General features: G+C 34.5%; 4 protein-coding genes across 9 annotated transcripts; 2 read left to right on the forward strand and 2 right to left on the reverse strand.

The window, feature by feature from the left end:
* On the forward strand, positions 862–1506 carry LOC104788247. The gene has a single exon (XM_010513979.1). It carries the CDS (start codon positions 940–942, stop codon positions 1324–1326), a length of 387 nt encoding a protein of 128 aa, XP_010512281.1. The 5' UTR covers positions 862–939; the 3' UTR covers positions 1327–1506.
* On the reverse strand, positions 2311–6555 carry LOC104788245 (4-hydroxy-tetrahydrodipicolinate reductase 2, chloroplastic). Of its 6 annotated transcripts, none has more exons than XM_019246173.1 (11): positions 6424–6555; positions 6099–6318; positions 5634–5871; positions 5291–5424; positions 5115–5189; positions 4926–5027; positions 4728–4837; positions 4545–4632; positions 4357–4454; positions 3228–4246; positions 2311–2582 (listed from the first exon to the last, which is right to left on the reverse strand). In XM_019246173.1, exons 1-9 carry the CDS (start codon positions 6435–6437, stop codon positions 4386–4388), a joined length of 1050 nt encoding a protein of 349 aa, XP_019101718.1. In that variant the 5' UTR covers positions 6438–6555; the 3' UTR covers positions 2311–2582; positions 3228–4246; positions 4357–4385. The 6 variants fall into 6 exon arrangements, with proteins under 6 accessions (XP_019101718.1, XP_010512279.1, XP_010512278.1 ...); XM_010513977.2 differs by having other exon boundaries at positions 3228–3330; positions 4027–4454; XM_010513976.2 differs by having other exon boundaries at positions 3228–3330; positions 3449–4454.
* LOC104788248 (protein AUXIN-REGULATED GENE INVOLVED IN ORGAN SIZE-like) lies at positions 18667–19868 on the forward strand. The gene has a single exon (XM_010513980.2). The coding sequence runs from the start codon at positions 19309–19311 to the stop codon at positions 19726–19728; it is 420 nt and encodes a 139-aa protein (XP_010512282.1). The 5' UTR covers positions 18667–19308; the 3' UTR covers positions 19729–19868.
* LOC104788249 (ankyrin repeat protein SKIP35-like) lies at positions 20053–23268 on the reverse strand. The gene is made up of 4 exons (XM_010513981.2): positions 23169–23268; positions 22126–22955; positions 21149–21581; positions 20053–21067 (listed from the first exon to the last, which is right to left on the reverse strand). Exons 2-4 carry the CDS (start codon positions 22713–22715, stop codon positions 20270–20272), a joined length of 1821 nt encoding a protein of 606 aa, XP_010512283.1. The 5' UTR covers positions 22716–22955; positions 23169–23268; the 3' UTR covers positions 20053–20269.

Below are 26378 nucleotides of genomic sequence, written 5' to 3' on the forward strand. Positions count from 1 at the left end.
TTTTTTTTTTTTTTTTTGCTTATCTTCGCCTATTTATATGCCTCCATGTTTTTATTAATCCATCAATGTCAATCCTATTACAAGTTTTAATTTTGGTAATCAGTAGTAGATTGATTTATGAGTAGTCTCTACAGTATCTAAAATTAATTAGCATCTTTTTAACCAGAAGTTTCAGCAACTCTTTAATTATTTTTTTCTCTAGATTAGATAATAGTAGTAATTAAAGAATCAAATTTTTGACTACTTGATGACTTCTTCTTGGTCGAATAACTATTGTTCTCAGCCGTCATGATGCTATAGTAAGATATTTTGCTACTTTACATACTTAAAAAAAGGAAATTTTAATATGAAAATTGAAATCTTTCAAACTATTAACTTAGTTACTAATATGAAATCTTGAAAACTAGTATTAAATTTATATCTATGTGGAGTATGAGGTTTTTTAAAAATTAGAAAAATGAAAGGAGAAATTAACACTAAAAACAATGAAATCCCATAAAATATAAATTCAACAAATATAGTTAATAAAAATAACTCTTAAATCCCAGCAGTGATATAATATAGCCAATGAAAAGAATACATTTTAGTTATAGTTAACAGAAAAGAAAAGAAATTTGAAAAATTAACCATTTTTTTTTTTGTGCAACAACCATTTTCTAAAGTATAAAAAGGGAAAAGAAAGATAGACAAAATAAAAATTGATGGAAGGTATGTATTGAGTAATAACCAAACCACTACCCAACCCAATAAACCTTCCTATTCGTCCCAACCTCCACACACACAAACACAACACATATTTACAAAAACCCTTTCCCCTTTCCTCTCTTCTTCTTGTTTTGCCTTTTTACTATTGTTCTTTCTTTCTTCAACAATCATACATATATATACACACACAAAAAAAAAGAAACGAGAGAGCAACGAAAAGAAGAAAGGAACCAAATGGATGGTTTGATTCCTATGGCGTTTAAGGCTATGAAGAAAAACATGACTCGTCGGCGTTACGAGTGTCTCTCTTCCTCAGCCGGCACCACTAAAGGGTACTCCTACGACGACTACGACCACTTCCCTTTCGCCGCTAAACCTGATCACTCCGTTGTATCTCAACCTTCCTCGTCTTTTGACCATATAGAGATGAAAAACGTTGGTGTTCAACAATGTCACCGCCGTGGCTGGTCGGTTGGAGATTTCTCTTCTATGTCTTGTCGGGAAGGTAGAAGATCATCTGGCGCCGACGGTGGCGGAGATATCGGTTGTTCCCCGTCACGGCGAGGACAGCTTGTGAGGAATAGAAGCCATAGATTGTTCTCTTGTGTCTCAGGTGAATAATTTATCCATCCAAAGAATTAAATAAAACTAAACAAAATGTTTATTTGCATGATCTTGTTTTGTGTTATGATGGGTGAAAGTCTGAAGTCGTCGGGGGAAAGAATGCAAATTTTGTACTTCCGGGTGATTTTCCGATATTGATGTGTAAAGTTTTGGGGTTTAGTTTGATATTTACATTAATTTGTGGCTCTATACCAAAAAAGGAAGAAAACTTTAGCCAGTGCATTATCGAAATATTTTACTATGTTTCCAAAAGTCTTCACCTAATAGTGTACAGTTGACGATGCGCTGTTACACGGTGTTAGTTTGAGACTTTGCGTCGTAAGAACGTGTTCACTAATGAAATATAAATTTATTTGTTTAATTTAAAATTTAAAGATGGCTAACTTTTAACGTTCTTATTATTGAAAAGATACGAGTATTATTATTTTATGTTGTTTAATTTTGACTAACTATGATATTTCTTAAGTATGTATTATCTTACATGCAAAACTATAGTTTTAACTTGGAGTGACAAATTGAGTCTTTTGGGTATAGAAATTAGAAACATCCTAAATAGAGCTTCCCAAGAGTTGAAGCAATACGCAACTCGACCGATCCAAAGGTTAATAATGGGGCCACTCGACTTAGCTAGTTAATGCTAACATGCCAAACAGTTTTACTCCCTCTGTTTCATATTAAGTGTCATTTTAGACTGATTATTTTGTTACAAAATAAGTGTCATTTTGTATTTCCAATGTAAATGTTTGGTAAATTTTCCAATTTTATCCCTACTATATAGAGGGAGTAACTTTTAAGAATTATTCTGAATCTGATCTTTTCCTTCTAGAAATAAGGAATCTAGTGGAACCAGAGCACAAATAAATGCTATGAAAGTCAACAACTATACATACATACATCAAAGAAGTAGCTAACCATAACAACTTAAAGACTTGTTTCGTTGACTTTTTTTGGTCCCATTTCTCCACAACCACAGCTTCGACGTATGTAACTATCTTAGTTCGACTATGAGCATTGATTGTCATTTTAACACTTGTCTATTTTCTTTACAGATATCATACATCGTTCTCCACACAAAACCCATAAACTGAAATATTCAAATTCAATTGTAGTAGTCTTGCTTTAAATTTCAAGATATAGAAACCCTGTAGCTTTACATATTTCAATCCAGTGAGCTTCAGAGATTTAGGGATTCCTCTTCAAATATGTGACGACTGCAAATACGAGACCATAGATTCTTTACTAAGCTGTGACGACTGCAAAAAAAAAAAAAGAGAACAAAACCATGTCAGAGAAGCTACAAACTTAGAAACAAATCCCTAAGAAGCTTTTCTAGGTGATGCAAACTACTTCTTGAGCTACTTTGACGATACAAAATGGTCACAAAGATGCTAAAAATATCATCAAGATTTCAAGAGGCGATGCAAAACCACGAAAACGTTTGTTGATGGTCATCTAAACGAATCGATCAACACGAGGATGACCGATATGCATAGATGTCCATCAACAAACACATTCAAGGGTTGCAAAAGAGAAAAGAAAAAAAACCTTGTAATGTTCATGGAAGTTAAAAGATGTATAAAAACAAGTTTTGGGATGATTGTAGAAGTACAGACATTGACAAGAACATGATTCCAGACAAGAATATTCTTTGGATATTCTTAAGCATATGCTTTGGAATAAACCCTTTTCTTCTTAGCTTATTCTGATTTTTGGAAGATTCCTCCTACTGGCTAGCATGATGCAATGGAAACATAGAAGTAAAAACAAATGAATAACTCTTAACTTGTTCTATGGATCGATTAATCAATGCCTCAAAATGTTCTTAAAATATTACTCTTGACCTTTCGATGCAAAGAACAAACAACAAATATCGCAAATTCGAGTAAAGAAATCATTACCACGTCTGTAGAGAACTTCATCATCTTCCTCATAAGTTATCAGAGACTAATTTGCCACCAGGCATATATCGCCGTGTGTAACCATTCCTCAAATCTTTGATCGCTGCAGTTAAGAAACCAAATTAAGGAACTTTCTAATTTCCCTTGCTCTGTAGCTTCTGGTGTCTTGGTTTGATTCTCAACTCTAAACTAAAAATATACTACTTGAGACGAAATCTTACCTTTTACCCGTAAGCCGAGAATCTGAAGATATTGTGCTATAACTAAAACTAACATCTCTCCATTGATGTCAAAAACTAACATCTCTATATTTAGTTTCACAGCCTCTTCAAAATCATGCATATCCACGTTTCTCTAACATCCTAGCTACAATGCCATCATCTACAAGAGGTTCGATAATAGTTCCAACTCTCATTCCCAAAAGGTAAAGATAGTGAGTTACCCTTTGGAACAATGCCCCTAGGACTCACACTGATACTTACCAAAGTAGCAACCGAGAAGGGCTAACTGTTCGTGGGTTGGAGGTTGGAGCTTAAATTTTAGAATCACAAGTTACTTTCATCCAGACATAACCCTACGGCTTGATTTTCTACATAAGCCCACAAAAAAACTTAACCACAGGGATGTTCCAAAGGAACCACAAAAAAACTTAACCACAAAAAAACTTAACCGAGAAGAGCTAGGAACCTGTACTGTACTACACTCTGCAGATAATTCTTAACACATTGTTTAGTTTCGACCTAAAGATTCCAATTTTTCTCTACGTAAGCCAAAACAGGGATCAGATTCTCTTACTCACACTGCTCGAGACTCTCCAACTCATCGGTGATTATGCCTCAACCCTTGAGATACTCAGCCGATTCACGAACCCTGCATTAGATTTGCTCCCTCAAAACATAAAAAAAAGTCACCTTGACAAATTTTGGGTTATACTCCAATTTTATCTAAGATCGGAAGACAAGGGATGATAACATCAAAGGTTGTCAACAGAAGATACAATGCAGGCGCAGGTTTTGGTTCTGTCAATACAAAGGAAAACTAACAATAACTAGTTGGAACAACTCTGGAAGTTTTTGAAAGCTAAACAACAAAATTCACAGCTGATTTTTTGCTCTGGTAAGCCTTCTACCTTCAACATCTAGTTGTCTTGGGGTATGTTCAACGCATGTTTCCCTCTCTCAAGACATCGATCATGTTATAGATCCGCTTCTCTGCTTTAGACCGGATCTGCAATTCATGAATGTGTTTTTAGCAGACTTACATATTAAGAAATGATGTATTCGGTTCGAAACAGTTTCGAAGAAGAAGATGTCTAACCTTTTTCGCAAGGAAAAGCACAGCATCGACAGTACCCTCAGCATATATTGATCTTCCGCAAACATTGTGCTGGAACTCAAAGGACACACTGCAAAACAAAAGGATTGTTTTCAGTTTCCAAGCAATGGAGAAGTAGTAAAAGAGAGAGAGAGAGACAGTGAATGTCTTCAGTCTTGCAAGTACGTTTTATCTGGTGATGTCAAGTGGTAAAGATGGAAAGCATGACCCGAGATATGCTCCTCCGGAACACCCACCTCCTCCATCTGTTGCTTCGGATCTCGAATTAATTGTATCTGATTTCAAAAGTAAGAAAATGGTCTTAATGGTGATGATTTTACAAGAGAATGATTAATTTAGAAAAACGAAGTACGATCAAAATACCTGGTCCATGTCGTAGGATACACCCAATTTCTGAAAGCAAGAAATAACAGCTTTTGCAGTACCAGATGCATCCAATTTGCTAGCTTGATGAGACTCCATCACCTATAGAGATTATAGCCAATCAGACGTATTATGATACAACAACCTATAAATCCCAATTAGATGAATATCTCAAAGTAAAAGAAGTACCTCTAAGGAATAACCAGCAAATGCTCCAGGAAACTGCTCAGACATGATCTCCATGGCTGCAAGAAACGCAACAACCTAGTGGACAAAGCATATGTATTACGGGTCAAAGGAAGGGAGTTGATATACATAATTTATAGCTTTTTATAATTATGACACATTGAGTACTAAGTAAGCACCTGTTTACCCATCTGTGGGGAGATCACAGCATAAATCTTTGATTCCTCAACAGTTTTATACAATCTTGTCCTGTCTCCTCCAGTTGTACCCATAACGAAGGGAACTCCTACTTTGCCATACAGCTCTGCGTTATCTACATTTTGCAAAACAAAACAAAACAAACAACCTTTGAAATCAACTAACGCAGATAAACAGATTCCAAAAATCAGGTGGTGTTGTAAACAAACATTCACATAATTCAGGTTCACTTACGAGTGAAAGATAAATTCTTCCAACAGATTCTATGAACAACTTAATCATAATAATGTTAAAAGATGAAGTTTCTAAGATACATAATTGTACCATTTACTGCAGAGGGAATTGTGTAATCCACAACAATTAGTTCGGGGTACTTCTCAAACACCGAAGACAGAACCTTCTCTCTTTCAGTAGGACCATGAACAAGAATCTCCTTTCCACAGACCTCAACTGTCTGGCCAGCCTCTTCAGCAGAACCAAATGATGTAGGAACAATATTCACTCCAGCAGAATCTGCCGCTTTGATGACAGCTTTCCCCATTTTGCCACTGCATCCATTCACCTAAGGCACAAAGAGAGAGAACGAATAGCTTAGCTTGATCCTACAATTAACACTCTCACAAAGATCATACTCCCTTCAAAAACTGTAACTTGACCCTAAAAGATTTGCTATTTCTAACGAAAGGCAATAACTTTCTATCCGGGACATCACAATCATCACACAATACACATCAATGTAAAATCTAAAAATCACAACTCAAGAGTGTTTGGGAATAATCAGATACCAACCATGATGGATATGCCGTAACCAGGCGCAACGGACTCTACGGCTCCCCCGGAAGTCTCCGTCTTCGCCATTGACAAAACCACCGGAAAACAGCGTTTCACATTGGTCATAAAACTAACGCGGCCTTTAACACCGATCAGAGCCGTTTGACTCGTTCTAGAAGAAAACGAGAAGTTGCGATTCTCAGGACGATGAAGAAACACATTTGACGCCGCCATTAGCCTGTGATCAAATCCCAGAACAAAAAAAAATGAGAACTTTAAAGATCACTACATCAAAATTCAAAACCAATGTCGGCAAAGAATGTAACCAGTTTAGAGACGGTACCCATTCGCCGCCATTCTCTATACGAATCAAGATTTGCAGTTGGTCCGAGTTTGCTCCGGAAGGACGAGATCAAAGTTGAAAGTTCAAACCTTTGTTTGAAAAACCTGACCGGCGAACGCCGAACGGTACGATTCTAGGGTTTTAGACATGTTCGCCATTACGTCAGATCAAAGACTCTGGCTGAGGTTGTGGTGTTTCAACCTAAACCGGGAAATGTAGCTAAAAGGGAAACCGGTAAATTCTAAATTCTCATTTAATTAATGATCAAAACCGGCGTTTCTCTTTAATTTATTTATCCAAACCGGATTTGCTCTATGTTTACAAACTGGATTTTCACTTTTAAATTAAACTGGTCATGTAATCAACTTTTTAAACTCTTTCTGAGAAAGAAAATGTACGTAAACTCTTTCTGACAGTAACCCTAATCTTTCTTTTTATAAATTCATTTGTTATTATACTAAAAGTTTTTTAAAAAATCCATTTGTTATTAGAAAAACTGGATTTACTAATGGTTATATATGCATATATGCTACTAAAATTACTACTATATAGTACTACATATTTTTTTAATGCATTCTAAAAATTATTTGAATAGGAGAGAAAAAAACAGAAGTTATTTTTTATTTGCATGTGTATTATTTGGATTAAAAATATTTAATTATTATTATATTAAACATCTACTAAAAATATATATATGTTGGCGTTTTTTCTTGAAAACCGCAGGATAAATGGTACATCTATTTGGAAAAACGGTACAAGACTAAATCATTTGGATAAAACCGTATCTGTTTTTTTATTTGTTAAAAAAACGTAAATTATATAAAAACTATTGACTGGTGTGAAAAATATGGTTTTCACAAAAAAATGCATTGAAATCCACTTCTAGTGGTTCCCAATCCCTGGATAAGTTTCAGCACTATCGCGATACAAAAGAATAAAGTTATCACGGTACCAGCACTAAGCAATAGGCATCTACAAGAAAAAACAGAAAATAAATAAACAAACTGTTTAAAAGTTTATCTTTCCAATACCATAAAATAGTGGGTCTTACAGATAACAGCATCTTTTACTCTGGTAGAGATCTTCAGAACCTTGGTAACATGCCTAGAAGTCTCTGCACTAACAAGCATACAATATTGTGGAAGAAACAAAAAAAAAATTTGGTATCAATAGAAAAAGAAGATTTACTCACTCTGTCAAGCATATTGTCTCTAAATCAATAAAAAATAAATAACTTACTTGTTCATCTATTGTCTGGGAAAAAATCTCTAAGTAGTGCAATTTCGTTTCATAAAAGGTTTTTGTCATCCCAAATCATTTGAAGATCTGTATATATGGAAACTTTAAGGGCAAAATAGTAGTTCACAGGAGCAGAAACTTCAAAATAATCAATTTTGTTATATTTAGGGGCTAACATTTCCTTGGTTTTTATGTGTTTCCAGTTCTCTAGATATGTATTCATAGTATAACTCATAGTAAAAGAGCTTGAAATTTTTTTTTTCTTCACAAATTAACAGATAACATAGCAAAATTAATAATCAAACACATTGAACTATACTACAATATGAAGATGAATCAAGAACATGAAAGTATACATGAGCCTTTTGTTCTGACAATGCTCAAATTGTTCATTGTCGTTTCAACTTAGGGCATCTCCAACTACAACACCATTTTAGTGCTGAAATAATACTATATTTGGTGTAATTTTAACACTAAAACTTTTTTCATCGCCATCCACAACACCAAATATTACACTACAAATACTATTCTCTATTATTATATTACTAAACTAAAGATTCTCTTTATTATTTAATAATTTTTATTATGTTTTCAATGTTAATCTAAATTTAATGCATTTTTTTATGTTTAGTTGAATTTTATAATGTATTATCAATCAAATTACTAATTAATTTTAATATTTTCTGCTGATTAATAATTCATATTATGAAAATTAAAACTACAAAAATGTTTTGATATATTATTTTTAAATTATAAACTTAACTAGATTCTTAAATAACAATACAAATTATATTTAATCTACTATACTTGAGCTATTTTATGATAGAATAACATTTAAAAATAAAAAATAAAATAATATTTTAGTGTTTGCCGTCGCTACAGGAAACCACTAAATATAGTGGTGTTTTGTTCAACAAAAAAGAATCACACTATAGTGTAAAATATACCGTTCGGTTGGAGACAAAAAAATCAACTCTCCCACACTATTATGTAGTTTTACCGTCCCACTAGAATTGGCCTTAGTTGCTCTTGATCACACCATTGGCATTGTTTCTTCAATTTAGATCTAGCTTTCTCCACCGTTAGATGTTAATTATTAATAGTAATATATCACAGTTGCCTCAATAATTCTTTTTCAAACAATGGAATTATTTAATTTCCTTACCAAATTTGAAACTCTCCGTTTTAAGAAAATAAATAGCTCGTTAAAAATAACTAAGTAAACCGTTTTCTTAAAGGTATAATAAATACAACTGTGGTCGGACATGCATATAATTTTATTTTATTTTGCGTAGAATTTACATGCATGATCCATTTTACACAAATTATTTTCTTGCAAAAAATTTCAACTAATATATTTCTTGGTGATAAGTGAACTGTTTCTTTCTAACTATATATATTATAAAGTTTGCAAAATTGCTGAAATACTTTTAATTCAATCATCCTTTTAGTTATTATCAATGGCCAAAAGGCTTTATATATACACAAAGATATATTTTTAAACGATAGATGTAAATCTTCCTAAATATATGCAATCAAATCACATATTAAGTGATTAAGATTTCTCCTTGATTCCCAAGCTAAAAAATATGATTTGGTAGAATCATATCCGAGTATCCTACAATATTCTAACACCTTCCCTCAAGTTGGAGCATGCCGCTGGCAAATGCCCAACTTGAACTTGATCATGTCTTCATCTTCACATCCTGGTTTCGGTATTCATCACGGTGTTATACTCCACAGTTGAGTTATCTCGGCTTTTCTTGTCGTAATTTGGTTCGTTGATGACACAACACAAGAGTTGTGTGTGGCACAAGGACTCCTTCAAGTCATGTGGGATTCCTTCAAGTCGTGTTCTTGTTTGTCAGGTTCGTTGATTTTGTCTTTTGTGAACAGAGCGTAAGATGGCAAAAACTTCTTCATGCCCATCTGCTTTCCACTGTCGCATCTTTTCATCATCAGATCTAGGCACCGTCTTCATCGTTGTCATCTTCAGCACCATTGTCTTTTGACGGTCGTGATAATCGATCCACAAGGATCGACCCGCTCAGATTAATTTAAACTCGAATGTCCTCCCATTTAACTCAGTTAATATTTCAGGCATCCCATCCTTCATTACAGGCTATAGAAATGCACCAATCTTATTATAAGAATAATGCATGAGTTGTAGAGAAGGATGAGGTTAGTTTGTGACAAACCTGAGAGTCAATCAACTCTGTAACTCCAATGTTTATCAATTGGGTGGTGGTTTCATCAAGCAAGACGAAAATTGTTTTGTCTTTACCGTCCGAGACAACCAGCTGCACCCGATACTTGACCACACCAATAGGCTCACCAGAGCAGCGTTTGCAAATTAGGGAAGATCCATATTCGACAAGCTTTAACCCACACTTTCCACATGCAATGTATTTCCACCTACGTTCAACAACGATATCTACAATGGAAGATGTGCATTTGAACTCCTTCTCCTACATTTATAATAGTATTTGTGGGTCATGGAAATGAATATAGGAATAGAAACAGTAGAATTAGACTATCAAATAGACCTGTTCAGTTAAGGTGGAAACAAATTTGCGAGCCTCTACAATTGAACATGTTTCAATTTTTTTAGGAGATTTAGCTCCACTAATAATAGTTGGTACCCCATCGGGAATTGAGGAGCTGTAAATTGAGAGGGAACAGCTTGTCAAACAAATCATGGTAAGTATTAGAATGTTGTAATTTCAAGTGTGGAAGATGAACATTTTTGGAAAAACTTTGCTTCATACTCGTCACCTCTTTAGAAACGTGATGAGTATGTTGCGCTCAATGACAGATTGCATGCATTATTATTTATTAGGAAAACATGTGGATATGAAAGGTAAAATTTGCAGTTGTAAAATAAACAATAAACAAATAGTGGGAATACTATGTTGGGGGAGGAAAATATATGGGGAAATTTAGATTGTCTACCTCCATAGGACTTTGGGTTGATAGCCGTGATTATTAGTATTGTTGATTTACCGACAATAGAAGCATATAAATTCCGTAATTCGACTGCACATCCATCCCATACCATGATGCGAACATCGTTACTATATGTGGAAAACTGAGTTCTAGTAGGTGGGGGAAAACTTGTAAAAGTTAGATGGGATGAATCAAAGTTACTCAGGTAGTCGCAAATATAAAGTAATTTTGTCTTATGAGGATGTGTCATTTAAACTGGTCCCTTGAATCTTTGTTAGTTCTCCAACAACATCTGGAAGGTGAATACTTACATGTTAAGCGGATGAGCAGATAAACATGATGATAGACATAAATATTGATGAAACACTACCAGGTAAATGTTGATTAGTTCCAACAAGAGTCCATAATTCGATTTGTTGTCAAAACCTAAACATCGCGTGTGGAGTCACAGCTGAGTTTCCTTCTATCGATGTAAGGATGGTGGCATCCAAGAATTTAATAACGTAGGGATGATCTGTAAGTTTGTATTGTGGGTAGCTAGTATCCACTTGAAATTCATATATATTGTAGATGCTCCCGGCTCAAAGGTCATCCCTGAAGCGGTAAATTCAGTATTGGGGTATAGAAACTTGGATTAAGGTAAACTGCAATGTATATTTCTCTGTTACTAATAAAAATAAGGAAGATGGAAGCATATATATAAGTATATGGGAAGCGTATATATAAATATATGGAAGTTGTATATATGTTCGTCAAGTAGGAGAAAATCTAGGCTTATAATTTTGCCATTTTGATGGAAAGCTTTTGAATGCCATTTATGTAGAAGCCGGCCACACACAGTTCGAGGCACACATCATGGCTGAAAGTCTTTCAATGGAATTATACTCATAATTGTTAATGGATGTTAGGAGAGTTGAAAGGTGTTTACTGTTTAGAATGAAATATGAAAATATGGACCATATATAGAAGGAGCCGTTTTTAGATTTTATGAATGTAGGAGTAACATACGAATTATTAAATGGGATGACAATAATTATTGGTGGTACTAATTTTCAAACATAATGAGTAATGTTTTTGTAATAAAGGGGGTCAATGACGTTTTAGGAAGTAAATTGTGGAGTATATTCAACAGAGCAAACGTGAAGAGAAATTTTATTTTTGGAATTTAATGAGTTACGGTTTCATAACGTCTAAGGAAATCGTGGAGCAAATAAACCATTTATGGGAAATAATTAAGAGTTGGGCGTAGTCTAATTAAGAGAATCGTGGAGCAAATCAACCATTTAAGGTATACAAATAAGAGCAGGGGTGGTCTAATCAAGAGGATCGTTTAGCGAATCATACATTTAAGAGAGACAATTAATTTTGAAACCAATTTAATATGAAACAACCAATAAGGAGAGAGCAGAAGCTTACTTTTATTTATACTAGTTACTAAGCTTCAAAACTACGTACTCACCTACATAACTCTGCATAATTGGGTATATTCAACCCTTAGTACATGTATCATATTTATACCATGCATTTTATGAAACGTTGAATTTATATGGATATGTGACCACTTGAATGTGATTCATATACTTCTGTGCTTGCAAATATGCATGAGAACTCTATGTAGAGCATTTTTTGAAACCAGATCGACCAGTATGATGTTCTATTTGTTTGGAAGTTGCCTTTCTTATTGGCAGAAAATGTGTCTTATCGCTGACTAGCATAAGTTATAGCCTTATATGATGAAAAGAAGACAATGATAGCTAAAGGCTTCTTCATCTTTAAATTTGTATTGAAACACACAAAATAGAACATAACATCAGAAGAAATGATTTATTTGGGGCTGCTTCTTATTGTTTTGATATAATGTTATGTTAGATTCTAATTTGGTTTAGTACAACTGCATACCTCCTCTCTACAAGTGTTATACGATCATGGCGGTGGACTCTCCTGTAAGATTAATCATCTCTACCATGTTAGTTCTTATTCCCACAACCATGGTATGGGGCTACGATGGGACGACGGTTCATAAGTTGAAGAGGGTGATTCCTTGGAGCCATGAACTTAATCTTACTCAGGTTAAGGATTTCGATTCTGCTCGGCATACTTTTTGCTGATTGATATTCATCTATTTTTGTTTTGGTTATTCAAATTTGAATACAACTCTGACTTCGAGTCATTTTAAAATATGGATGATTAGATTTTGCTTATCTTTTGCTTATGTTTTTCTTATATAATTCTTGATTTTTTCCTTGAATTAGATTATCATAATTTTTTGCTTATATTTTGATACAATATTTCTTTTGAAATCTCGTAGAACACAACCTAAGAAAATGTTATTTCACTTTTTTTTTTTTCTGTTTATTACTCTAGAACATGTCATTTTTGTTATTCTCATTTCTTTATGATGTTAATTCTAAAAGATGTTAACTTTGTTTTCTAAGACATACTTTTAAAATTGTGGCATCTGTATGTAAGTAATGTAGAAGAATTGAGAGAACCTCGTAAACTCTCTCAGGCACTGAAGTCGAGATAGCCGCTCATCTTAAAAAATGAGTTAACTCCAGCGACAATTCTCCGACTCTATCTCTTTTCGAATGGCCTTTTTCTTCCACTCTTACGGATCTGTTAGTCCGAAAACTATGATTCACATTCCGCTGATAAAACAGCGAGATTTCTTTATTTTGCTTCCACCATGGTTTTTGGTGAGATCTTCTTCTACACTCTCTCATTCCGTTGGTGAACCGACGAGATCTCTTTACTCTGCTTCCACCATGGTTTTTGGTGAGATCTTACTCTTCTCTCTCTATTTCCGCCAGTCACCTGTAGCGCCGGAGAGAAAACCGACCAGATACTGAACACTTACTCTTCCATTGTCGAGTGATGAACACTTCGCGGAGTACTCTCCTCCCACTCGATCCTCCGGAATCACCAGATCTGAAGGATGTATCCTCTTCATCTTATTATCATGTTGGACTCCTCTCTGTCTCACTCCACCAAAACTATTTTCCGGTGAGATTTGTTTCTCCTTTCCGTCGGTTGAATCTGTCACCGATGAGGCTTTCTTCCGATGACTTTATATGTGTACATCGAAGCATCACTCGTCCGGAGACCTGTGCTTTCCGATGGGGTTTCCATGAAGCCAACCTTCCGCCGCTACATAGCCTTCCTTCTTCAAGTTGGATGGCTCGCGGGTTGCTCGGCCGTGGGAGTTTCTCCAGCTCAGAGTTGAATTCATTAAAGAAAAGGAATGTGTTTGGTCCGATCATAAGGACACCATTCGATGTAAAACCAGTAGGACACAAATGGGTTTTTGTGAGGAAGAGAAATAAGAATAATGAAATCGTGAGATATAAGGCACGACTTGTTGCACAAGGATTCTCACAAAGACCAGGAATAGATTATGAGGAGACATACTCTCCTGTGATAGATGCAACGACTTTTAGATTTTTGATAAGTCTGGCTATAATAGAAAAACTTGACTTGCAGCTAATAGATGTAGTGACCGCATATTTATATGGTCCACTGGATAATGAAATATATATGAGATTACCAGAGGATATTGAGCTCAAAGATAAGAAAGGTTCTCGAGAACAACACTGCATAAGGCTGAACAAATCCCTTTATGGACTGAAACAAAGTGGGCGCATGTGGTACAATAGATTGAGTGAGTACCTAGTCAAAGAAGGCTATAAGAATAATCCTATCAGTCCATGTATTTTTATAAAGAAGTTTGCAAACAAAGGATTTGTAATCATAGTAGTATATGTGGATGATTTGAATATCCTAGGAACCTCTGGTGAAAACAGTTGAATATCTCAAGAAAGAATTTGAAATAAACAACCTAGGTAAAACAAAGTTTTGTTTGGGATTGCAGCTTGAGTACATAAATGATGGCATATACTGAAAAGGTACTCAAGAGATTCAATATGGACCAGGCTCACCCATTGCCTAGCCCAATAGTTGTGAGAAGCCTCGGATTGGATAGTCATCCATTCGGTCCAAAGAAGGACGATGAAGAAGTTCTCGGTCCTGAAGTGACATATCTTAGTGCCATAGGAGCTTTAATGTATTTGGCTAGCCACACTAGACCAGATATTTGTTTTGCCGTGAACCTCCTATCAAGATTTAGTTCATGTCCGACCCAAAGGTACTGGAACAGTATCAAACATATATTGTGTTACCTACAAGGAACGATGGATTTGAGTCTATTTTATACTAACCATAACAAAGAAGGTTTAGTTGGTTTTGCTGATGCAGGTTATCTATCCGACCCACACAATGCTAGGTCTCAAACAGGCTATGTGTTTACACACGGTGGTACAGCAATTTCATGGCGTTCAATGAAGCAGACCATTGCGGCCACATCATCTAATCATGCAGAAATTTTGGCTATGCATGAAGCCAACCATGAATGTGTTTGGTTGAGATCAGTGACTCAACACATCAGATCAGATTGTGGCATGGCCGATGACAAAGAACCGACTATCATATATGAAGACAACACAGCTTGTATCGCACAGCTCAAAGAAAGTTACATCAAGGGAGATCGGACGAAGCATATCTTGCCAAAGTTCTTCTTCACATATGAACTACAAAAGGCCTGAGAAGTTCAAGTGGTGCAAGTTCAATCTAGCGACAACTCAGCCAATCTTCACCAAGTCATTACCAACATCAACATTCAGGAAGCTCACGCATCAGATTGAGATGCGTAGACTCAAGGACCTTTAGTGATGTTCAGAACAGGGGGAGTAATATGTGTTGTACTCTTTTTCCTTCACCATGGTTTTGTCCCACTGGTTTTTCCTGGTAAGGTTTTAATGAGGCAGCATCCCCAAGCGTATTATGATGATCTCTTAACATCTACACGGTTATGTCATCCAAGGGGGAGTGTTGTAAACCATTGAAGATTGATTTCCATAACCAGTCCATACATGTCCAAGTCCACAAGGTCCATCGTCGCCGCATACTTCTTATTCCTTATCGGTTTATGATTACTACTTCTCACACACACAATCTCATTTATCTTTCTCTCTCACAATTTTATCTCACAAACATTCTATCTCACAAGTGGGACTCTGACTATTTCTCCAATTATGAATAATACATGTATTACATTTCTAATTAAGTTTGGAAAATGTACTAAAATGCCAATAATCTCTTTCTCTTTTAATTAATGATCTTAACCGGGTTTTCTCTATGTTTCCTTAATACAGAGACTGGATTATCACTTTTAAATTAAAGTGGTCATGTAATCAACTTTTTAAACTCTTTCTGACAAAGAAAATATACGTAAACATTGTTTTTGTTGAAATCTAGCTAGACATGACCGTGACCATGACTCTAATTAATTGAATTTGTACCATAAAATTGATATATTAGGTTAAATGCAATGAACCCAGTGACCTCAGAGAAGCAGATACATGTTTTCTTCTCTCATAATTTCCCTTTCAATCTGTGATTCTTAATTAATTAAAGTTTGATAAAATAAAAAGTTAAACCCATAAAAGTATGTTTATTCTTCTTGTCTTTGTCACCCTATTTTTCTATCCTATGATTCTCTGAACCTAATCATACTACAAAATTTTTGGATAGCAAAATATAAATTGTTTCATGATAACATCACTCATGAAAACGACCAATCTCTCTCTATTAGACCAACCACGTACATAAATGCTCCTGAGCTATTAATTAGAGATGATTGTCGGGGAGACACGATATATATTTAGTTTTAAACTAATTAGGATTAATATTTTTAACAAGAACAACATATATAATGTGTAATTTCGTTTTTTTTTTTTAAGAGCAAACAGAAGATGGGGACTGAAGAGTCGTACGAGGAATATTAATTAGGCAAGTTGGTTTGGTCGTCGACGACTCTTAGAGAGATGATAATGCATTGTATCATTCGAAGGCGAAAGAGAGCCACGTGAAGTTACACTTACATGTGCCGTTCGATCCTCAATGTCTTATGTCTCATCGCCTTTTTCTTCATATAAATCAACAAAATTATACTGGTAATTTTTTCCCAAATTATACTTAATAGTATAAACTATAAAGTGCATGTATATAATTAATGAAAGAGTATTATACTTATTTCCATCTTTACAAAGCTGACCAACATAAGATATTAAAAAAAAACAAATAGTCGACGATGTGTTGATTGATTCTGAGCATATGGACCTTGTTATTGAGATTATTGTAATACTTTAAGTGTCTCTGAATTAGACCAAAACATATGTCTATATGCATATGGACTGTCGAAAACTACATGCATGTCTGTCTAAACTAAATGGTTCTTTATTTGTAAAACTTTACTGTATTAAATTTTTATAGAACTTCATTACATTAATTTGAGATAAATGGAATATCCATTTCAAACTACAACTTAATTTCATTTATTTTTTTACCTCAATTTCAAACTACACACGCTTAAGATACATATTGCTCTCTATAAATGTATTCATGCTAGCTAGTTGATATCTTTAGGTAGGGATATTTACTAGTATTTAGAAAACAATTGTATAAATACAGTATATAAGTAGGAATCGTATTTCTTTATTCATTAAAACATGACTGACTTATTAAAAAGACAAGAGGGAATATGTTTTTTAGTGAATGAACGTTGTAGCAGATCCACTGGACATCCATTAATCTAAAAAAGGCTTGCGGTGTTCAAGGCAATAATCATGCATATGGGTTGCCATATATACACACATCTACATCTTCACTTTCCAACCATTTGATTACACGAAAGTAATTAGCTGATTTGTAATGTCGAAGAATATTAATATTTTAATAGTTTGTTTATGCTCAGAGAAGGTCCATTTGCTTTCCTTTTTTCGGTCAACGATCGAGGAGATCGGAGATCCATGTTCACATCCCTAAATATACGATCTTTTCATATCAAGAGTAGGTCTGGAAACTATGGCGGATCTTTCGATATAAACACTTTAAACTTTAATTTATTAATTTAGGCTATGTGCCTATGTCATTGTCATCATGCAAAATACTTTGTTGGTACACGTCAAAGAGTTTATTATTTAATTTTAAGATGTATTCGTGCATTTTTAATTTGACCTAATTAAAGTAATGTTACACAATTTAATTGAATTTAATGTGGATAACTAGTGCTAATGTGTAGTACTATTTGGTAATCTATCAATTCCCCAAACTACTACTCGGCTTTTATATATCCAAAGGCCAGATAACAAAAAAAAAGCACTAGACGTTTTTCTCATGAGCCTATCCTATGTTACTCAGTTAATTGAACCATGCATATTTAATATAAATTAAAAAGGAAATAAGTGTTTCCCTGATTTAGTAATTTATCAATTTCACATGTTGATCACTATCAAACCCTTACAAAAAAAAAAAAATAATAATAATAATAGCGCGAACAAGAGAGAACATAACGAAGAAGAGAGTCTCTTACTGCAAGTCTGCAATCGATCACTTAAGCAAAGTTTAATTAATATTTAAGCAAACTTTTAAGTCCTCAGTGTACATTTCATATGGCTTATATCGCTTAGCTTATGGAACATACATGTACTTGAGTCCCAACAGACTTGTCATGCACAGCGCGTTGTCATTCATAGCTATAAATTTTGCTTAATATATATATACAAAATATATGAGAACTGAAAATATAAGCATATATAAATATTGACCCAACATATCCCACTAGAGCACACACAATCACCCATATGAAATGCCTCAGAGAATAAGAACACTATGGGGTCCTGATCGATCCATAAACATCGACAAAATTATTGGTAGGTACGATAACTATAATACTCTCCTCGTCCCATCAGTTATTTTTAATTAACACAAATAAAATTTCAAACTTTTATAAAAAAATAATTTTATTATATAAAATCAACTAACCATCCCAGCGATTCAAAATAACTTTCCTAGAAGATTTTCTCAAAACACTAGGAAAAATTTAAAAAACAAAAAATTACAACTAGTAGTTTCCGACAATAACACACAAGTTTAACTGCGCTTTATTCAAAACCTACTTATAACTTCCATGTCAGCCTTATTCAGAGGGGGATTGGAGGTTACGTCATTATCTTATACTAAAACAAAGCAGAGAGAAGAAGAAGAAAAAGGTAGTCCAGGGGAGAAGAACCTTGTGATTGTGGTGGAAGACTATGCCACACGAAAAATTCAAATCTTCTCAATTCAGCAACTTGCTTCTCACAGTTTTGTCAGCCCACCCCTCTCTTAATATAAAAAAACGTGTCCTCTTTTGTAACCAAATCAGAAAAATCCCTAAATTCACTGAACCCTCCTGCCCTCCTCCCCATATCTTCTGATTCTCCTCTGATCTGATCCTCTCCTCCATCTCTTCCTTTATTAATATCCCCCCCCCCCCCCCCNCAAAGTTTGTTTTCATTATTTATTCTCTATTCTTTCATAAGCTACTAGTCTACTACTACTTGTCTTCCTCATTTGCCTACTTAACTAGTACTTCTCTACACAGATTCAACATCAAAACCAAACTTTGTTTTGATTGGATAAAAACTAAACAGCTTAAACCAAAAAACAAAAAAAAACAGAGTTTATTCGATTTTGTGTCTTTGTATCAAAACAATGACAATTTCTCTGCTGAAGTTCAGATCAAGCTGCATTGGTCAACCAGACAACAACAAAAAGATCAGATCTTTGTAAATCAGAGTCCAACCCAAAAGCCTCGTTAGATAGATGATTCGAGATATCTCAAACTTGCAGAACGACATCAGAAACATGAAAGAACGTTGTTCAAACAATCTAGCGATGGACGTAGGAAGAAACAACAACCGGCGCCAAAACGTGACCTTTCGAAGTTCGCCGGCGGAGAAAAGCAAGCAAGAGTTACGACGGAGCTTCTCGTCGCAGAAAAGGTTGATGATCCTCCCGGCGAGTTACTTCAGCTTAGAGTCTCTGTTTCTGTTGGTGTGTCTCACAGCGTCTCTGTTGATCCTTCCGTTAGTTTTGCCTCCGTTACCTCCCCCTCCGTTTATGCTGCTTTTGGTTCCCATTGGGATTATGGTTTTGCTCGTGGTTCTTGCCTTCATGCCTTCTTCTCATTCTAATGCTAATCCTAATACTCATAGAGGAGATGTAACTTGCCATTTTATGTAAATTCATCTTATTTATATTATATACTTTTAATTAATCTATTTAGGGTTCTTAATTAAACCATAATCATAGCTTTCCCCTCTCCTCTCTCTTGTACTTAACTGATTCAGAATTATATTACAAGTAAACAGCGAATTAAGGACTACAATGAGTTCGGTTTTGTTCCGTTCAAAGTAACTTTTGAGTAATACTTAAGATTTGTAATTCTAATGAAATTGCAACAACAAAAAAAAAAGAGCAAAAATTGCTTATTTTTGTGATCGAAAGTTAAATATTACATTAAATTATTATATTATATTATGATATATATTTAGAAAAAAGGAACAATGCAAAATAATAAGGGAGAGAATGGGAAAATAGACAAATGATAAAAGTAGCAAATTATACAAACAAAGAAACCCTCACTCACTCTCACTTGATCATCATCTCAATTCTCAAACCCGAATCCCATATCCGTTAATACCGTAAAATTTATTTCTTATTTCTCAACTCTATCCGTAGAGGACGAGTGAAGCACCAAATGCAGAGTCCATTTTTGTTTGTTTCAACCGAAAATGGCGGTAAGGTGATGCTCCAAAACCGACATTAGGTGATGAGTCTCGCTTACATCCATAACTGCAACAGCACAACCTTGAAGCTGTCTCACTGCTTCCACAAGCTGTCCTCTTATCCTCTGAGACAGTAAACCCCCATCCGCCTTCACGCACTCTCTGTACAGCGGCATGTACGCAATCGCTACTCTTAGCGGCGCAGGAAGATCTCTCAAGGATATCGCAGACTCCCCTTTTTTCAAAACTCTCATGAAATTCATGAAATTTTCATGGCTTTCTCTCATTCCTTTCTCAAAAGCTGTTTCCGACCAGTGTTCTTTGAGAAATGATTTTAGATCTGAAGGAACGGATTCGTCCTCTGATGCCCTCGCAATGCTGTCTGCGACTGAGTATGTAGCCGCGGAATCTCCTAAGAAGTCTGATTTGAGGAGAAACTCTACTCCTTGGAGAGACCCTCCGCTTCTTTCTCCAGCTGCTTTGAGGATTTCTATGCTGAGCGCCGTTAGGACAGGTGGTGGAACACGAGGGAGGAGATAGGCAGCGACCTCCACTTGGCAACTTGAAGTGGCGGCTGTTAGAGCTAAGCAAAGCTCCATGTCACGGCAACCTCTTTTCACAAACCATTGAACAACTTGCATGCAACCTCTCTCTGCTGCTCTCATTAAGGGACCCAAGAAGGCAATGGCATTACCTTCCTCCACTAGGCACTTCATTGTACCGATTTTACAATAATGCGAGGCAAAACCAAGTGCTAAGTCCACATCAACATCTAAGCTGTTCCTTTGAGCAATCTGAACCGATAAATGCAAAATATGAGAACAAAAAGAGACCTTCTTAAAGTCTAAAAGCAATCAAAAGAATATAAGCTTTACCTGCAACAAGACACGGACAAGTTCTGTACTACCAAAACGTGAAGCTTCAAGGAAACATTGATTCACATTATCTGCGCCACCTTCAACCAGCATACCGAGCAGTCCCTGTATGACAGTAGCTGACATTCCAGATGCCCAACCAGGATCAAACGAATTTGAGAACAGAGTGAGCGGGAAACAAGCTGCATCAAAGGCCTCGGTGAAGTCTCTTCCTGAGAGATGGTTTCCTGCTAGATCTAAGAACATCTTGAAGGCAGAAAGCTGTAGTTCAATCTCCGCAGCTGAATTTTGGCTAACCCTATCCTTTGCTCCCTGGCATCGGGAGTGGAAACCTATACATTTGAGAGCCCATTCAGTGAACTTCTGAACTTTGGCACCAGCCTCTGCTTTCAGAATCTCATCCCCATTGCACTCTTGGAGACGCTCATGCAACCTATATATTATTATGTACAAATGAAATATGAACTCGACCTTAAATTTCACACATTAAAATTGAGGTCATTCATCAAAAAATACCTCGCCCTATTGTGACCAACGATAGAAAAAACAGCAGGCAGGTGAAAATGGAACTATAGACAACAAGTTTACAACTCATATCTGTGGAAAACCTCATACAAAATCGCACAAAGAGAAATGCACATCATAAGCTAAGTAGCTAACTACAGGAAAGAAGCTATTAACAATTAAGAGATAATATTTCATGAATGTTAAAATAACTGATTTAATGTTTTACTAACCAAGAATCTTATGACTATGAATTATAGCAGTATCAAGGCTCACAAAGATTTAGCAGTGTAATTTGATGAACTCATAATTTAGCACAAACGACTACTTGCAGATGTAAACCAATCACTATAACAAGGAAAATATCTGTGACCAAAAATATATCAGTGAATCATAGAAACAGCCAATCAGTCTAAGCACCCTAATTTGATTTAAAGTAATACGTATGAGAAATTTGAATATGGCATATGTACCTTTGCGCCATAACAGTTACTGTATCAGCAAGACTCATCGTCCGGCTCTGGCAAGCAGAGACACATGAAGCGAGAAAGGAAGTCCTAAGAGTAGCTCTAGTAAAGTCATGAGCACCATGACATATAATCTTCTTAATCAATCCAGTAATTCCCTGAAACTCAGGCTTTGTACTCAAGAACCAAACAGAATCAAGACCAACACACAACAAATCATTCAAAGTCTGTGGATCAGCCAACTGAATCAATCTCTCAGCAACGTCCCAATCCAACGAAGTAACAGCACCTTGAAAAAGTCGACCCAACTCGATCCTCTCTTGCCTATTAAGCTTTTTCTGCTGCCCAATATTTTCAACCTCAACGAGATGATCATCATTCCCTTTGAAATTTAGTTTCTTTGCACTACAACCACAGCATTCTCCTATCAAAGGTGCTTCTCTAGAAAAAACCACATTACTCCCTTCACCTCCTCCTTCGTGTTTCTGAGATGAAGCAATGGTTTCAGTTTTCACCTCGGAACAGAAAGGCTCATCAGGGTACATCTGATCACTTAACTTGATGTTATTATTATCACACAAACCTTCTTTCTCCATTCTTTACTAAACCAAATAAAAAAAAAATCTACTCAAGAGCAAAAATAAAAACCCATTCCTTGAAATCTCATATTCTTTCTCTTCCAGATATCTCCAAAAATGATAGGGATGACAAAAAATCAAAAGAACCAAAAGGGTCTTCTCAACATTTCCAAAGTTTCTGATCAGAGTAAGATCCTGGAAGCCTTTCCCCTTTTAGCTCATGACCATGGGGATAAGAGAAATCAACAACAAGAAACCCTAGAAATGAAACAAATACATCAATCGTCAGCAAAAAAAAAAAATCGCTAATCAGATTCGCGTTAGATTAAGAAACACAGTGGACACAAAAATCGGAAACCCGATCAGATAAAAAAAAAACACGAATCGAGTTTCAGAGAAACGTAATTGTGCCCCAATCAATACATATGAAAACCAAAGAAGAGAGAGAAGAGAGGAGAGAATGGGCGAAACCTGGACAAAGAGAAGGAGAGAAGAAGGAGAGAGAGAGAGAGAGAGAGAGAGAAAGAGAGGCTGAGAAAAACCCCTGTGCATCGATTCGGGTTCTTTGTTTTTTCCTTTTTTTTTCATTTTACAGAATTTTTAATTTTATTTTTGTATCATTTTTTATAAAATTGTTGCTTTTTTACAAACATTATTCTCTTTTGAATTTTATTTTATCGAATCTTAATTTTTATTAATTATTTATAGATTCTCTCTCTTTCTTTCGTTCGCTGTTAACTTTTGATTAATTTCTATTTGTGATTCAGAATCTCTGATATAATATAAACTTAGGGGGTGTTATTGGATTATGGTTTTTAAAAGAGTTTGATGTATTTAAAAATCAGGTGTTATTCAATTGGGTATTTTAAAAAATCCTTTAAAATCTAGTGTTATTCAATATTTATGAGATTTTGTGTGATTTTGGATTTTAACGTACTTTGCTTCTAATATATGAACAAACACAATACCACACTTTTCTCAATCATTTCATTTTCTTCTTCTCTTTATAGATGGATCTCTAGCCTTTGACATATTATTGTTTGATTTTTTTTTTCTCAATTCTTTTATATAATCACACTTATTCATCAGATCTGTATTATTTTTGAGAATTTTTTTTGTGTTCTTTAACTTTTTTTTTTTCTGGGTTCATAATCTATAACTTTTTTTTTTGGTTTATGATATAATCACACCTTTTTTTTTCTGGGTTCAATCTCTGTTTCTTCCTCCTCAAACCCTTTTGTATATAATCACACTTATTCATCAAATCTGTGTTATTTTTGAGATTTTTTTTGTGTTCTTTATTTTTTTTTTTCTGGGTTCATGACATCTGGGTTCTTTAATTACACCAAAAATCTGGATTGAAAACAAAGACAGTTTAATTCAAGTTTTCCATAACATGTGTAAAAGTTTGGGTGTTGTTAATTTAATATAATTTTAGTGTATAACACAGTTTATGAAAAATATATATATATATAATAACTTTTAAAGAAATCCATAACAATCACCAAAAATACATTATCAATGACTTTCAAATCTACCTTATATACATTATAAAGTCCACACAAATGCATTAGACTTTTAAATCCACTAATGTCCTGGGTTAATTAAAATCTCTTAAAATCCTTAATTCAATAACACCCCCATAATGTCTCAATCTAATGACTAGACAAATCATATAAAGGACAAAAGGACTTGTAGTAGTTTTTTGATGAGAATTATTCAACTTAAAAGTTTTTTTTTTTTTTTTTTAACTTCTATACAATAGATTTACGACTTTAAAGTTTACTAATATTGGATTGTGTTAATTAGATAGAAAGATATTTCTTATTTTATTATATCAGTATTTTTAAAACCGATTGTATGACTGACTAGTGATTATGTTATAGCGAAGTATGAAGTTTTTTACCTTTAAAAAAAAAAAAGCAGTTTCGTTTCTCTTCTTGTAAGTATTGTTTAGTAGTGTTTTATTACGTACATTAAAGAAAAAAGGTAAAACAAAGCATATAATGGATGATGACGTAATGGAAAAGGTCGAAAGTGGAAGAGGTTGAGATGTTTAGGTTTTAAGGGGTCAAAAAAGGGATGGAACTGAAAATTATATTTTTTATAATAAGAAAATTAATCGAGTTCAAACACAGTTATGTTTTTAAGTCGTTTCAGTTCTCAAACTATTATGATGAATACACACGATTGTTCAAAACCATTCTCTACAAGTTATCTCAAGGGTCAAAGAGCCCTTATTTATTGTTATATACTTTGTGGATGGATCTTGGTTTCTGCAGATTGGTAAGCAAGAATTGTATGGTTTCTTCTTTCATAGTAAAGAATTGTATGGTTTCTTATTTAGTTTAGTCTCTGTTTTTTTTTTTTTTTTTTTTTTTTTTTTTTTTTTTTTTTTTTTTTTTTTTTTTTTNAATCATGGACGGTAAACATATACTATAAACTACACTAGTAGTTAAGTGTTCAATGGATGATGATGTAATACTACTTAACATGGTTTATTTTATTGAACGAAGACCCACAATCAATTATTTCATTAAAACATACATAATGCGTGTAAGCTTGCTAAAAAATACAGTATAAAATTATATTTAAAATTATTAGTATCAACATCAATCAGGAGATGATTTGCTTTTGAAATTATTACAAGTAGTTAACAAAATTGTTGTTAGCATCATCTCGATTTTAATAATGCTATCCTCTGTTCCTCTAATTTTATTGTTATTGTATTATACGAAAAGAACTTGTAACTTAAGTGAGTTGCTTACGGACAAACCTGATAAACAAGTTAAGGAGTTCAGAATTTTGCAAATATAATAGAACTCGCTAGTAGCTACATCTCATCACTTTTATAAAAATGCCAATATTTTTACCCTTTGGCATTATTTTACATTATTCTTTGGATCAAATTCTAAAAATTTTCATAACTTCCTGGATATATCTTAGAAGAATTTTGGTTTATATAACAAGTATTTGGCAACTTCCATTACAAATATCACTTTTAGGCTTAGTAAAACAATAATTAAGGCGTCGACCAAAAAAATTTAATTGAAGATTTGAAGGTATTTCGCTAATTAAAAATATGAAAATAATGTAAGTGTAAGAAATTTTCTACAATTGAATTAAAATTACAAAATCAATTGTCTTAGTTTATTAGTGTTTTTTTTTGGGGACAAATTGGCTTTTAGTTTTAGTTAAAGTGTTAAAACCAGTAGATCCGGGGGAAATTATTATAATTAATTTAAAAATATGATTAGAGGACATCTGGCTATTTGAAATTACGGTTATGCCATCGAAACCTTAATTACCCATTCCACAAACAAGGCATCTTTTTTTTTTCTTTCTTCTTCTAATAGACAAACTTGGTCACTCTAGAACGAACGATCTCACAACTCATCTGTATTCACCGATCTCTTCTTTCTCTCTTCTGCCTCTACGAACCTTTTCAGAATCAGCCAGCCATGGACGAAGAGTACGAGGTTATCGTTCTCGGCACCGGTCTTAAGGAGTGTATCCTCAGCGGTCTCCTTTCCGTCGATGGTGTCAAGGTCTCTCGATCCTCTTTCCTCTCGATTCGTTTTCTCCTTTTCTTTTTTTAAATCCCCTTATCTGAATTCAATTCATGATTGTTTTTTTTTGGATTATTGTATTGATCCGAAATCAAATCTTCTATGTTACTTG

The sequence above is a fragment of the Camelina sativa genome, chromosome 5, assembly GCF_000633955.1.
Source record: "Camelina sativa cultivar DH55 chromosome 5, Cs, whole genome shotgun sequence".
In the NCBI taxonomy this organism is placed as follows: Eukaryota; Viridiplantae; Streptophyta; class Magnoliopsida; order Brassicales; family Brassicaceae; genus Camelina; species Camelina sativa.